Source organism: Elgaria multicarinata, chromosome 22, assembly GCF_023053635.1.
Source record: "Elgaria multicarinata webbii isolate HBS135686 ecotype San Diego chromosome 22, rElgMul1.1.pri, whole genome shotgun sequence".
Taxonomy (NCBI): Eukaryota; Metazoa; Chordata; class Lepidosauria; order Squamata; family Anguidae; genus Elgaria; species Elgaria multicarinata.
In genome coordinates, this window is record NC_086192.1 from 12,960,324 (window position 1) to 12,972,124 (window position 11,801).

The following is an 11,801-nucleotide window of genomic DNA, read 5'->3' on the forward strand; positions in this document are numbered from 1 at the left end:
GGAAGGCAACGGCAAACCACCCTGCTATAAGGCCTGCCAAGAAAATGTCAGCGAAAGCTGGCATCCCTCCAAGAGTCAGTAATGACTCAGTGCTTGCACGAGAGGTTCCTTTCCTTCCTTTAGATTAACAACGGATGCTTAGTGGAGAGAAAGTAGGGAGAGGGAGTATTGCTACAATTCAGGGTTCGCCCCGAGAAATGGATGGGCGACCCTGTGAGGTAGGATAGGCTGAGAGTCTGTGACTGGCCCAAAGTCACCCAGTGGGTTTCCATGGCCGAGTGGGGACTCGAACCCGGATCTCCCGACTCTCAGCCCGACACTCTAGCCACTGCGCCACGCTGGCTCTCTGACGCTGAGGGCTCTGTTTCTCTACTTGCAGAACCTGAAATTCATTGCCATCACCAGCTTCCTCTGCCTGCGTTTCTTCTCTCCAGCCATCATGTCCCCCAAATTATTCCACCTGCGGGAGAAGCATGCTGACGCCCGCACCAGCCGAAGTCTGCTCCTCCTGGCCAAGGTAGGGGCGTCGTGGCCTCCTCCTCCTGCACCCCGCGTGTGAATCCAGTTCTGGCATCCTTGGGCAACTGTTGAGGCCCTGTCCGGCCAAGTGCAGAGCTTCTTTAGGATTTGGGAAAAGGCAATGGAGACACCAGGTTGATTCCTTTCCCAGGTTTTATTTAGAGGGAGAGGAAAGATATTAACAGCTGTGAAAAACATGGAAAGGAACAGACTGGTACAGCAAATGTATGCCTGTCCAGGTACCGGGAATCGCACTCCAGTAACAGACATGCTCCATTGCACTGGTGGACTATCCATAAAAGGGTTTAAGGGGGGGATTTAAAAATTCCTTTAAAAATCAAGGAATGAACTGATCTGATTCAAACTTTGCGTGCTGAAAGCTCTACTTAAGAGCTCTCAAGGTCCCAAGTTTCTTCTCTTTATCTTTAAAAATGAGGGAGCTTTGGGCAAGGAGGGGGCAGAGGGCAGAGGTACATCCTGGTGGGATTATTTAGTAATGATGCCTCCTGTAAAAAGGGCAATTAGCAGAGGAAAAACAAAAGGCAAAGCAGAATGAGCATGCACATGCATTCAGGCTATTTTAATAATAAAAGACTACGCCGTTCTTTAGTAAAGGAAAGGAAAACAGGTTTACTCACCAATATTCTTGTATATGCAGGCACAGTGTAGAGTTTGAAAAGAAGTTTATTCTGTCTGTTTAATGTTCTGTTAAATAGGAGGGAGGGAGCAAACACACGTGCTCCCAGCAATGGCGGAGGTCAGAGAGGAAATGGGGAGGAAGGGGAGGAGCAAAACGAAGAAATCACAGGAAACTACATTGTTGGCTATAGAGCGGCAGTGACCTCTGTGTCTTGTTGGTTGCTAGGCCATTCAAAACGTTGGGAACCTGGACACGAGCATCAGCCGCACCAAGGAAGCGTGGATGGCTCCTCTGCAGCCCGCCATCCAACAGGGCGTCACGCAGATGAAGCAGTTCATCCTTCAGCTCATTGACATCGAGGAGAAAGAAGGTCTGTGCCGGAGGCGGGGAGGGGCTGTGGACTGCGTGGCTCCGGTTGCGGTTTGGTGGGAGGAAGGCGTCTTGCAGGGCCGCTCCGGGTTTCAGTCAGAACTCTAAAGGAGTTCTCCACGGCCCGATGCCAGTGAGGGCGGGGAATCCGCTCCGGGTTTTAGTCTGAACCAGTCAGAATTCTAAAGGAGCTCTCCACGGCCCGATGCCAGTGAGGGCAGTGAATCCGCTCCGGGATTTAGTCTGAACCAGTCAAAACTTTAAAGGAGCTCTCCACGGCCCGATGCCAGTGAGGGCGGGGAATCCGCTCCGGGTTTTAATCTGAACCAGTCAGAACTCTAAAGGAGCTCTCCACGGCCCGATGCCAGTGAGGGCGGTGAATCCGCTCCGGGTTTTAGTATGAACTAGTCAGAATTCTAAAGGAGCTCTCCAAGGTACAAAGAGTTTTGACGGGTTATAACTAAATCCTGGAGCCGGATTCACAGCCCCACTGACATCGGAGTCACCAGCCTCCACTGCACCGACCCGCCCATGTTCCCCAGCACAGCCTCAACTGCACCGACCCGCCCATGTTCCCCTGCGCAGGGTGCCAGGCTAGATTTATGCGTATAGATGCAAATGTAGAAATAATTGCTGTGATTTAAACAAGGCCCCTCCGGAATCTAGAGAGGAGAGGATGTGGATAGGGAGACATTTTTCTCCCTCTCTCAAAACACTAGAACCCGGGGGTCATCCCATGAAGCTGAGTGGTGGGAGGTTCAGGAGAGATAAAAGGAAGGACTTCTTTTTCACACAGCGCAGAGTGAAACTATGGAACTCACTGCCACAGGATGTAGTGATGGCCACCAATTTGGATGGCTTTAAAAGGGGGTTGGATCAATTCCTGGAGGCGAAGGCTATCCAGGGCTACCAGCCCTGATGGTTGTGTGCTATCTCCAGTATTCGAGGCAGTAAGCCTGTGTGCACCAGTTGCTGGGGAACATGGGCGGGAGGGTGCTGTTGCACCATGTCCTGCTTGTTCATCCCTGGCCGATGGCTGGTTGGCCCCTGTGTGAACAGAGTGCTGGACTAGATGGACCCTTGGTCTGATCCAGCATCAGGGCACTTCTTAGAGCTGGGACTGGAGAGCCTGCCATCTGATAGGGGACTGTGCTTTGAAAAGAAAGACATCTCTCCCTGCTTTCCCACCTCACCTGGGCTACAGCTCACCCACTACAGGTGAGACAGAAATTTGTACAGATGTAGTCGGCTGACGAAGAGCTGCAAAGCAGCGTGAATGTCGCCCCTGCGATAAAATGCACCCGGTGTCGTGAACGAAGCCATCCTCTCTCTGCCTCATTCTACTCTCAAGGGTTCAGTAATCCTGACCTACCGTACAGTACCTGAAGCACTTTGAATGCGAAATGTTGTCATTTTTAATTTCAAATTCGATGCGTGTTTTCTCCCGATTGACTTCTGCGGGTCTTGGCGCGTTCCTTTTGCAGAATCGAACTTGCAGAAGACTCTCTCCCTGCAGAACCAGATTGTGAAAGAGGGACCCCTGTTTATCCACAAGAATAAGAGCAAAGGGCCTCTCTTGTCGTCCTCCTTTAAGAAGGTCTACTTCTCGCTGACCAGTGATGCCCTCACCTACGGCAAGACACCCAATTCCAAGGTAAGGAGACGGCAGGGACTAGATCCTTGATATGGTGGTGTGAAAGAGAAGCTATATTGGCTGCAACATGCCCTCCTCTGGAGGGGATCTCTAGGTGTGCTTTGAGGCCATGGTTTTTTTTATAGTACTACCACCCTACTTCGCTCATGGGATTTTACAGGGGTGGAGACGGGGGCATCTAAAGGAAATTTTCCTGAATCTGCTGTTTCTTTCAACGTTTCAAGTAAGAAAAAAAATCTGTTCAGGAAGGAAAGCTTCAGGCCAGGATTAAGATACGCTGAGGCCCTAAGCCATCTCAAGATTCGGAGGCCCTGTACCATAAAAATTAAAGAGGAAAAGGTGTATTACATGAGAAAGGGGAATAAGGGGTCACACCCAGCGTTAGGAGGTGCTTGTGATTAAACAGTATTAGGTAGCCTCCTCTGACAATGCGTATAGAAGCACTAATAAAGTAAGTTGATCTGAACTTCTTTTAAGCCTGTATGTATTATCTCCAGTGCTAAATGCTGTGTTGCCGTGCTTTCTCTGTCTAAGGCAACTCTGCTGCATGTCACACCAGACTTTCCAACATATTTAAGCCAAAGCGATTTCCATTATAATGCGTCTTAGTTATCTTCATCACTGCCACCTGTTTGTTCGCTTGCCACTTGCTCTGGCTCAGACAATGGAGGCGGTGAGGAGGAGGAGGAGGATCAGGAGATTCCACGGCCTCCTCGCCCCGCGGCTCTCTGCCTGCCCAGCCCGCAAGTGGGAGCAGAGATGAGAAAGCCTTCGAAAAGCAAAAGCAGCTGTTGACAAAGGGGGTGAGGATGTGGATTCACTGAGAGGAGAGGGTGTCCCCATTGAGGGTGTCTTGCCCGAGGCTTCTCCGAATCTGATGGTGAAATGGAACCTCCATCTTTAGCAGCAGTCTACCTCCATCTTTAGCAGCAGGAGTTGCTTCCGCTGCCTCCACTCCTGTCTGATGGGCTTCCTGGAAGTGTCAAACTGTCCCCACGGTTGGAAGCAGGGGGCGAGGCAATTTTAACTGGGTTTTTTTTTTTTTATAGCTGTTTTAAATTTGTTCGGTAAAGGTTTTATATCCTGTGTTTGTGCCACTGCATTTTTGGATTGGCCTTTTTCCGGGCCGCCCCGGGGGCTTTGGTGATTGGCCAGCAGGGGAGTGAAATGAACCCCGCTGCGCGATCCTGACGCTCCCCTTTCCTCACGTCCTGGCGGGGCTGTCTTTCAGAAAAGCCCCTTCATTACGCCGGCCAACATCCGGGCGGCCGAGAAGGTGGAGGAGAAGAGCTTCGGCCACTCCCACGTCATGCAGATCGTCTACACCAACGAGGCCGGGCAGCTGGACACGGCTTACCTGCAGTGCAAGGTGGGGGCAGCTGGGGTGGGTGGATCGCGGGGTGGGGGCAGCCAGGGGCGCGGGGGCTCACGTTGCTTTGGCTGTCGCCATGAGCTGGCCCGACATGATAATTTTTTTTTTCTCCGTCAATAGAAAGTTGCCCAAATTGCAGGCCCAAATTGCATAACTGGCACAAATTCCGCCTGTAATTTGCTTAAATTATGCAAGTTCTCGTTGTAATTTAAGAGGGGCTTTAAAAGTGAAGCTTCATCCCATGTACCTTCTTCCCTTGGATTATCCCTGTACTGCTAAGCTTTCGTGGTTGTTGTTGTTTTTTTGCTACCGGGCGACAGCGATCCTTTGCATACCAGGAAGTGAGTTTAATGGGGGAAATGTAAAAAATCATTAAAAAAATCAATGGATGACCCAATTCAATTCAAATTTGTTATGCTTAAAGCTCTCCCTAATATTTATTACTGTGCCAGTTTTGGTGTCTTTATCTTTAAAGCTCACACAGATGTAAGCATTTCTTTAAAATCCTGCTCCTATGCCCCAGGGGTGGCTCGGAAGCTACGCTCAAAAAGTAGGGGCTAAATACAGAGAATCTTTTGGCTTTGAAGCACAATTAAAGCAGGATGCATGGGAGTACTTCACAATAAAAGCAGATTATAAGGCGGACAGTATAATGCTGGTGTGATACAGCTCGTGTATGAGAGAAATTCCTGGAGGGGAAGGCTATCGATAGCTACTAGACCTGATGGCTATGTGCTACCTCCAGTAGCAGAGGCAGTAAGCCTGGGTGCACCAGTTGCTGGGGAACATGGGTGGAAGGGTGCTATTGCACCTGTGTCTTGCTTGTGGGTTTCCTGTGGGCTGCTGTTTGGCCACTGTGCGAACAGAGTGGATTGGACTGGATTGAAGCTCCTTTAGGGTTCTGACTGAAAGCCAGAGTGGATTTCATGCCCCACTGTCATCAGAGCCACCAGCCTCCGCTTCCAAAACCTGCAAGGCTCAGAGATGCTATAAAAATTCAAGTGCAGCAATGATGCTTAAGCGTCAGTTTTGTTTATCTGAACCAGTGTTAGACAAGTTCTAAGCATCAGATCTGAATGTCCAAACCTTGGTTTAGGGATTGGCTTCAAACCGGAACATGAAAGTGCTGTGTGAAGTGAGTTTGCAAACCGTGCTTTGTGATCATCACGGTTAAGTGTTTCTTCCTGGGCCAACGAAACCGTGGCAGTTCCTCCGCCCTTTGCTCTCCAGGTGTGTCGCTTCTGTGTCTCTCTGTCCAGTAGCCTGACTTAGCTTCGCAACTTAAACCATGGTTTCATTCTACATTTGTGACCTTAACCAAGGCTAAGCCAATACCAACCATGGTTAGCAGCAACCATGGCTTGAAACCATGGAAGCATTCATCTCTTTCTGTCCCTCTAATGCTCATTCATCAATCAAACTGGGCTGGAGCTGGACAATCATTTTAAAGAGAGAATGGCCCTGTTCAGATGACACACTCAGCCACTGTGATTAAGCGTTTTGAGCGTTCAGACAACACGCTAAACCACGCTGCTTCACCACGAAATGGTTAATGGACTGCATTGCATTCCGTTAGCCATTTTGCGGTTAAGCAGCATGGTTTCGCGTGTTGTCTGAACAGGGGCCCATTATGGCTCAGCGCGTCGTGTGAACCGTTCCTAACCACGGTGGCTACATAACCCTGGTTCAAACACGCTCGCCGGCCATTTGTTAACCACGGCTTAGCGCGTGGTCTGAACAGGGCCGGAGCGGGATGGCAGTAGCCCACGCCGGCCTCCTTTGTCTCGCTTTTCACCGGGTGAGCAGGTTTTTTGCAGCGCTAGGGAAAAAAGTGTGATTGGAGCTGCGACTTGCAACGCCCGCTTGGGCGGAAAGCGTGAGGGGAGAGAGAGAGAGAGAGAATGCTCTTGCTGGATCAGGCCCAGTGCATGGATGACATTAATCCCCCCTCTGTCCTACGCGGGTTTCCAGTGTGTCAATGAGCTCAACCAGTGGCTTTCGGCCTTGCGGAAGGTGTGCGTCACCAACACAGGGATGCTGTGCTCGTACCACCCGGGCGTCTTCCGAGGAGACAAGTGGAGCTGCTGCCACCAAAGGGACAAAACAGGTACTGCACCCTTTGCCAATATTATCCTCCTGGTGTCTTCCCCAACCCCGGTGCCCTCCAGATGTGTCGGACTACAACACCTGGAATCCCGCCCCCCCTAACCAGATTCTGGAAGAGGTAATCCAGCAAACCGGGGGGGGGATTCCACACGTACTGAGAGCGCTTCCATGCGCCCCCAGTGTGGCCCCAAAGCGATCATGTAGCTTGCCTGGAGAAGAGACGAGGAAGAGGCGTCTATCTATCTGTCTATAAGAGGCGTCACCTATCTCCTCGTCCGGCCGGCGAGGAGATAGGTGGGTGGCGGCGGCAAGGACGCCTCTTCCTCGTCTTTTCTCCAGGCAAGCTACACGATCGCTTTGGGGCCACACTGGGGGCGCATGGAAGCGCTCTCAGTACGACGTGTAGAATCCCCCCAGGAGGATGCCAGATTGCAGAAGACTGACTTTTAGGAGCTTTTTAAAAATAGTTGTTAAAGGGGAAAAAATTACACAAGGTAGAGAAAAGAAAAATGGACACACATACACACAGCTATCTATAAATTTAAATGATTGGGACCAGTTGCCTTTTAAAATATAAATGACTTCGATTAGCTTGACGACATTAAAATATATGCTGGAGCGTGTTCAGAGGAGGGCAACGCGGATGATCAGGGGTCTGGAAACAAAGCCCTATGAAGAGAGACTGAAAGAACTGGGCATGTTGAGCCTGGAGAAGAGACGGCTGAGGGGAGACATGAGAGCACTCTTCAAAGACTTAAAAGGTTGTCACACAGAGGAGGGCCAGGATCTCCTCAATCACAGAATAATGGGCTCAAGTGACAAGAAACCAGATTCCGGCTGGACATCAGGAAAAACTTCCTGACTGTTAGAGCAGTATGACAATGGAACCAGTTCCCTAGGGAGGTTGTGGGCTCTCCCACACTAGAGGCAGCTGGGCAACCATCTGTCAGGTATGCTTTAAGGGGGATTCCTGCATTAGGCAGGGGGTCGGACTCGATGGCCTTAGAGGCCCCTTCCAACTCTACTATTCTATGATTCTAAGGGTTGTTCTTATTCATAATAAATCTTTCCCAGTATTCTAACAATCCTCCATAGTGTTAACGTTCTTTGTCTGGGTATTATTTGGTGTGGTGCGTGGGGTGCAGATCAAAGGTAGAACAGAGTATCTGAAATAGAGCCATCATTGCAGAATCTCTTAGAGACTCCTTTTCACAAGAGCATGGTATCCCCACCCTCCCAAATAACGTCCCCCCCTATTGAAAATACCCATTAGGGAAGGTTGTTCTGGAAGAGACCTCACTTTAGAATTAAAATTGCTTCCCAGGTCTGGGCTGTGACAAAACCCGGTATGGAGTTACTCTGCGGGAATGGAACGACCCCTTGGATTCTGACTTGGAGGCTCAGTTGATATTCCGACACTTGTTTGGAGTGCAACAGCTGATGAGGTGAGGTGGTTGGCTGTTCCTGGTGGGCAAAGTGGTGTGGACGGAGGTCTTGCGTTTAATTCTTTGTGTACCCTACTGTGTTGTCTGAACAGGCCCACATATGGTTGGGCTGTGTCATGGAAGGTTTAGAGGACACACCACTTAGAAAGCTAAGACAAGAACTTTATTGTCCCTTTCAAAGAAGAACAAGATAGCAAGAGGAAACTCCTGAGTCCACTCAGATATAATTAAGTCCAGTGCCACCTTGTGGCTAAACTATATAATGGCACTATCCACATAGGCTCTGGGCATGCTCAGTCTGGAAACTGATTAGCTTTCGTGGTGCTAATTTAACAAAGTGTCTTTTTATTTGGTGCTGTTCAAAAAGTGGAATCTCTTGATGGCTGGCAGTCTAGAAAACACCGCTCATTCTTCTGTTTAGCTAACTGTAGGGCTCACTAGCCCGTGTTTTTGTTCCTTACTGTTCAAAGGGAAAAGTATATGGAGTTGTCGACTTTGGAGAAAGGTGAAAATCTTCATGTGAGCCAAAGTGAAGGTATGACTCGTTATTGTTGGTTTCAGTGGTGGGGTGGGCGGGCGGATTAATTCATGATAGGCTTTATCTGTCCACTTGCTCAAGAAGCTAAATGCCTTGCAGTCCACCTTCTGTGAGGGAAGGGAAAGTCGTCAGTGTGGCTGGGATTCAAACCGCACAGAGAGGCAGACTGGGCAGAAGGCCTGGGATGTAGGGAAGGAGATTGAAGAAAGCTGGAATAGAAAAGAAGCAGGACAGTGCTATATCTAGTTTGCCCTTGCATGGCTGTCCTTTAATAATAATAATAATAATAATAATAACAACAACAACAACAACAACAATAATAACAACAACAACAATAATAATTTTGAAAAGCCAGCACAGAGACAGATTGGTACAGTTGTGTTGGGCGAATAGAGGACTGTCCTCTGTAAAGTAGTACACATGGCCAGCCTAGGTGAGATGGATCTAGGTAAGAAGCCAGGGTGTCCAGGTTCTTACGAGACTTTCCGGCACGCACTAACCCCTAGTTCAGCAAACAACCCACAGTTCAACAACAACCCACACTCACCCACCGAGTGTGGGTTAGCATGTTGTGTGAACAGCTCCATGATCTCCCTCTGCCTTTCCCTCCACCCCACTACAGATCCTGAAAATGTCGATGGCCCCAGCAAGCTGTTCCAGGTGTTACAGGAACTTGAAGAAATTCACGGCAGGGAGCTCTCCCGGTTGAGGGACTTGGCCGACCAGGACCGAAATCACCTGGTGGAACAGCAGACATGACTCTTGCACCGCAAGTCGCTTGCTTCTGCCCTGTTCAAGCAGAAACGCTGCCAAACTCTGGGAATGGCAACACTTTCGGGACTTGCGCCCGAGACACAGAGATGGAACGGGGTGGGACGGCTCTGCTTCTCGGAAGGCCAGAACATGGACAAACAGCCCTCACTTTCGGGAATAAGTCACCCTGATGGATCCTCCAAACACACCTGCGATCGATTTGGAAGACCGGGCACAAACATTCCTTTCCACCCCTTTTAACGAAGACCTAGTTGTTCTGCTGACGATTTCCTTCTTAAATCCTGTAATTAATTCATACTGTCAGCCCCTATAGCCTCAAAGAAGCATCGGAGCTGGTTGTTTTATCGCCTAGGATTGTCAACTAGAACTTTTTGAGAATTGCAGACTTTTCTTGTTCTTTTTTTAAAAAAAGGAGCAAGTTTCTAGATCTCATGGTGATAGAGATGCTTTTGAAAACACATACAGAAATCTACTGTGTTCAAGGGCAGAACGTGACGCTTCAGGGCCTTTCCTCATGTACCTCTAGACATAAACACCTCTGCGTTCAGCAAGACTCCCCACAATCGAAGAATTTGCTAGTCGGGTGTGCAATGGGTTTCCTGGGAAAGCCACCTTATCTCGAAAGAGGGGTCCCCGCTCTGAAAGTGAATCAGATTAAGGGTGGCTCTGCCATTAGGGAAGGGAGACGTCACCACTTCAGATGACAGGCTTGTGGTGCACCATAAAAGAGCCAGTGTGGTGTAGCGGTTAGAGTGTCGGACTGGGAGTCGGGAGATCCGGGTTCTAGTCCCCACTCGGCCATGGAAACCCACTGGGTGCCTTTGGGCCAGTCACAGCCTCTCAGCCCAGCCTACCTCACAGGGTGGTTGTTGTGAGGATAAAATGGAGGAGGAGGATTATATATGCCACCTTGGGTCCCTCGGAGGAAAAACAGTGACATATAAATGTAATAAATACGTAATAAAAGGTAGCAAACTGTCAGAGATGGTACAGAATTGTCTGGCACAAGATCTAGTGATGGTTACTAGCTTTGATGAGGATTAGATTCATGGACAATAAGTCTTCTAGCCAGGCTCATAATATGGAACTACTCTGTTCAGGAGCAGCCTACCATACCTTTTCACCATAACAGGAATGGAGGGGAAGGCTGCTCCTACCCACCCCAATATCTTGGTCAATCTTTGAGCCACATAAGGTGGGGTTTTCCCCCCAATTCAGCAGATGGCTCCGATGTCAGTGGGGCAGCGAATCCGCTCCGGGTTTCAGTCAGCACTCTAACGAAGCAACTTCCACCTTGGATAGCTCCTTTCAAGTTCTGACTGAAACCCGGAACGGGTTCACCGCCCCACTGACCTCGGCGCCATCAGCCCCCACTGCAGTTCAGCAATACCTCTAGGCATTTTCTTTTTACATATATAATCTGTATGCAATAAAACAAAATGGACGCAATGCCGTTGCAAGGTAGCTAAGAGGAAAAGATCGTCGCTTCACCTTTCTGGTCACTTGCCTCACCTGCCGAGCCAGAGAAACTCTGAAGGTAGAATAAAATGCCTTTGATCACGAGCTGTTTCTCCTGTATGAGTGTCGGACTCCTGGTTAAAAACGGCAGTCGCGTCTTCAAGATGGATCCACTGATCCCAGAATAAGCTTTTGTGGACTATCAAATCCGTTCATCAGATACATAGATCGTTAAAGGGAGTTTCAGGTTTGTATGGGTGGGAATGGTAAACAGTGAGATTGTAAGGAAATTAAACGCAGAAGGTATTGACATGGACAATCGCAATATTAAAAGCAGGCTTTAATGGTACAGGTGCTGCTAACACAAACATTCAGCCACTCGGTAAGCCCATTAACACAGGTTGCGGCTGTTCGCACATCACGCTAACCCACAGTCAGTACGATGTACGACCTGAGCTTCCCAGACATTGCTAAATCCTGCTGAAGGATCCTGTGGTATGTTGTATATCCTCCACGGTAGCCGGCCGCTTTGCCAACTTCTGAAGTATTTCCTGCTTCCCTAGGGATGGTTCAAGGGTGCAATGCTATGCATATTTAGGTCCCCCCAAAAAACCCATAAATGAATGCTTTAATCTGACCACACATCTCATTCTGCTAGGTCAGCTGCATTCCAAGCGGTATTTACCAGCTGCATAGTTATGGAGGGTGGCGGAGAAGAAGAGAAATAATGACGTGGTCTTTTGCATCGATGTATTTCCTACACGTGTGCAACCTTCCCACACCATCTAACTTGCAGAGTTCCAGGACAGAGGGCTACAACTTCGGAAAATTCTAGCGCAACGATGTGCGTAATTTTTAGAAGGTCTCGCAAGCCTCTCTCTGAATGATGACAATTTACCACGGATGGATGTCAGAAAGGTTCCCAG

The 11,801-nt window shown here is 49.1% G+C and overlaps 1 protein-coding gene across 1 annotated transcript in view; it reads left to right on the plus strand.

Moving 5' to 3' along the window:
• The window catches only part of LOC134412657 (ras GTPase-activating protein 4-like), a 46,534-nt gene extending 36,281 nt beyond the window's left edge, over positions 1-10,253 (plus strand). Inside the window, exons 14-21 of the mRNA XM_063146616.1 lie at positions 380-517; positions 1,385-1,529; positions 3,013-3,182; positions 4,414-4,551; positions 6,526-6,661; positions 7,985-8,105; positions 8,576-8,640; positions 9,266-10,253. Coding sequence (XP_063002686.1) covers positions 380-517; positions 1,385-1,529; positions 3,013-3,182; positions 4,414-4,551; positions 6,526-6,661; positions 7,985-8,105; positions 8,576-8,640; positions 9,266-9,402 — 1,050 coding nt within the window. The 3' untranslated portion in view covers positions 9,403-10,253. The remainder of the gene's footprint in view (positions 1-379; positions 518-1,384; positions 1,530-3,012; positions 3,183-4,413; positions 4,552-6,525; positions 6,662-7,984; positions 8,106-8,575; positions 8,641-9,265) is intronic.
• Positions 10,254-11,801: the final 1,548 nt, after the last annotated feature.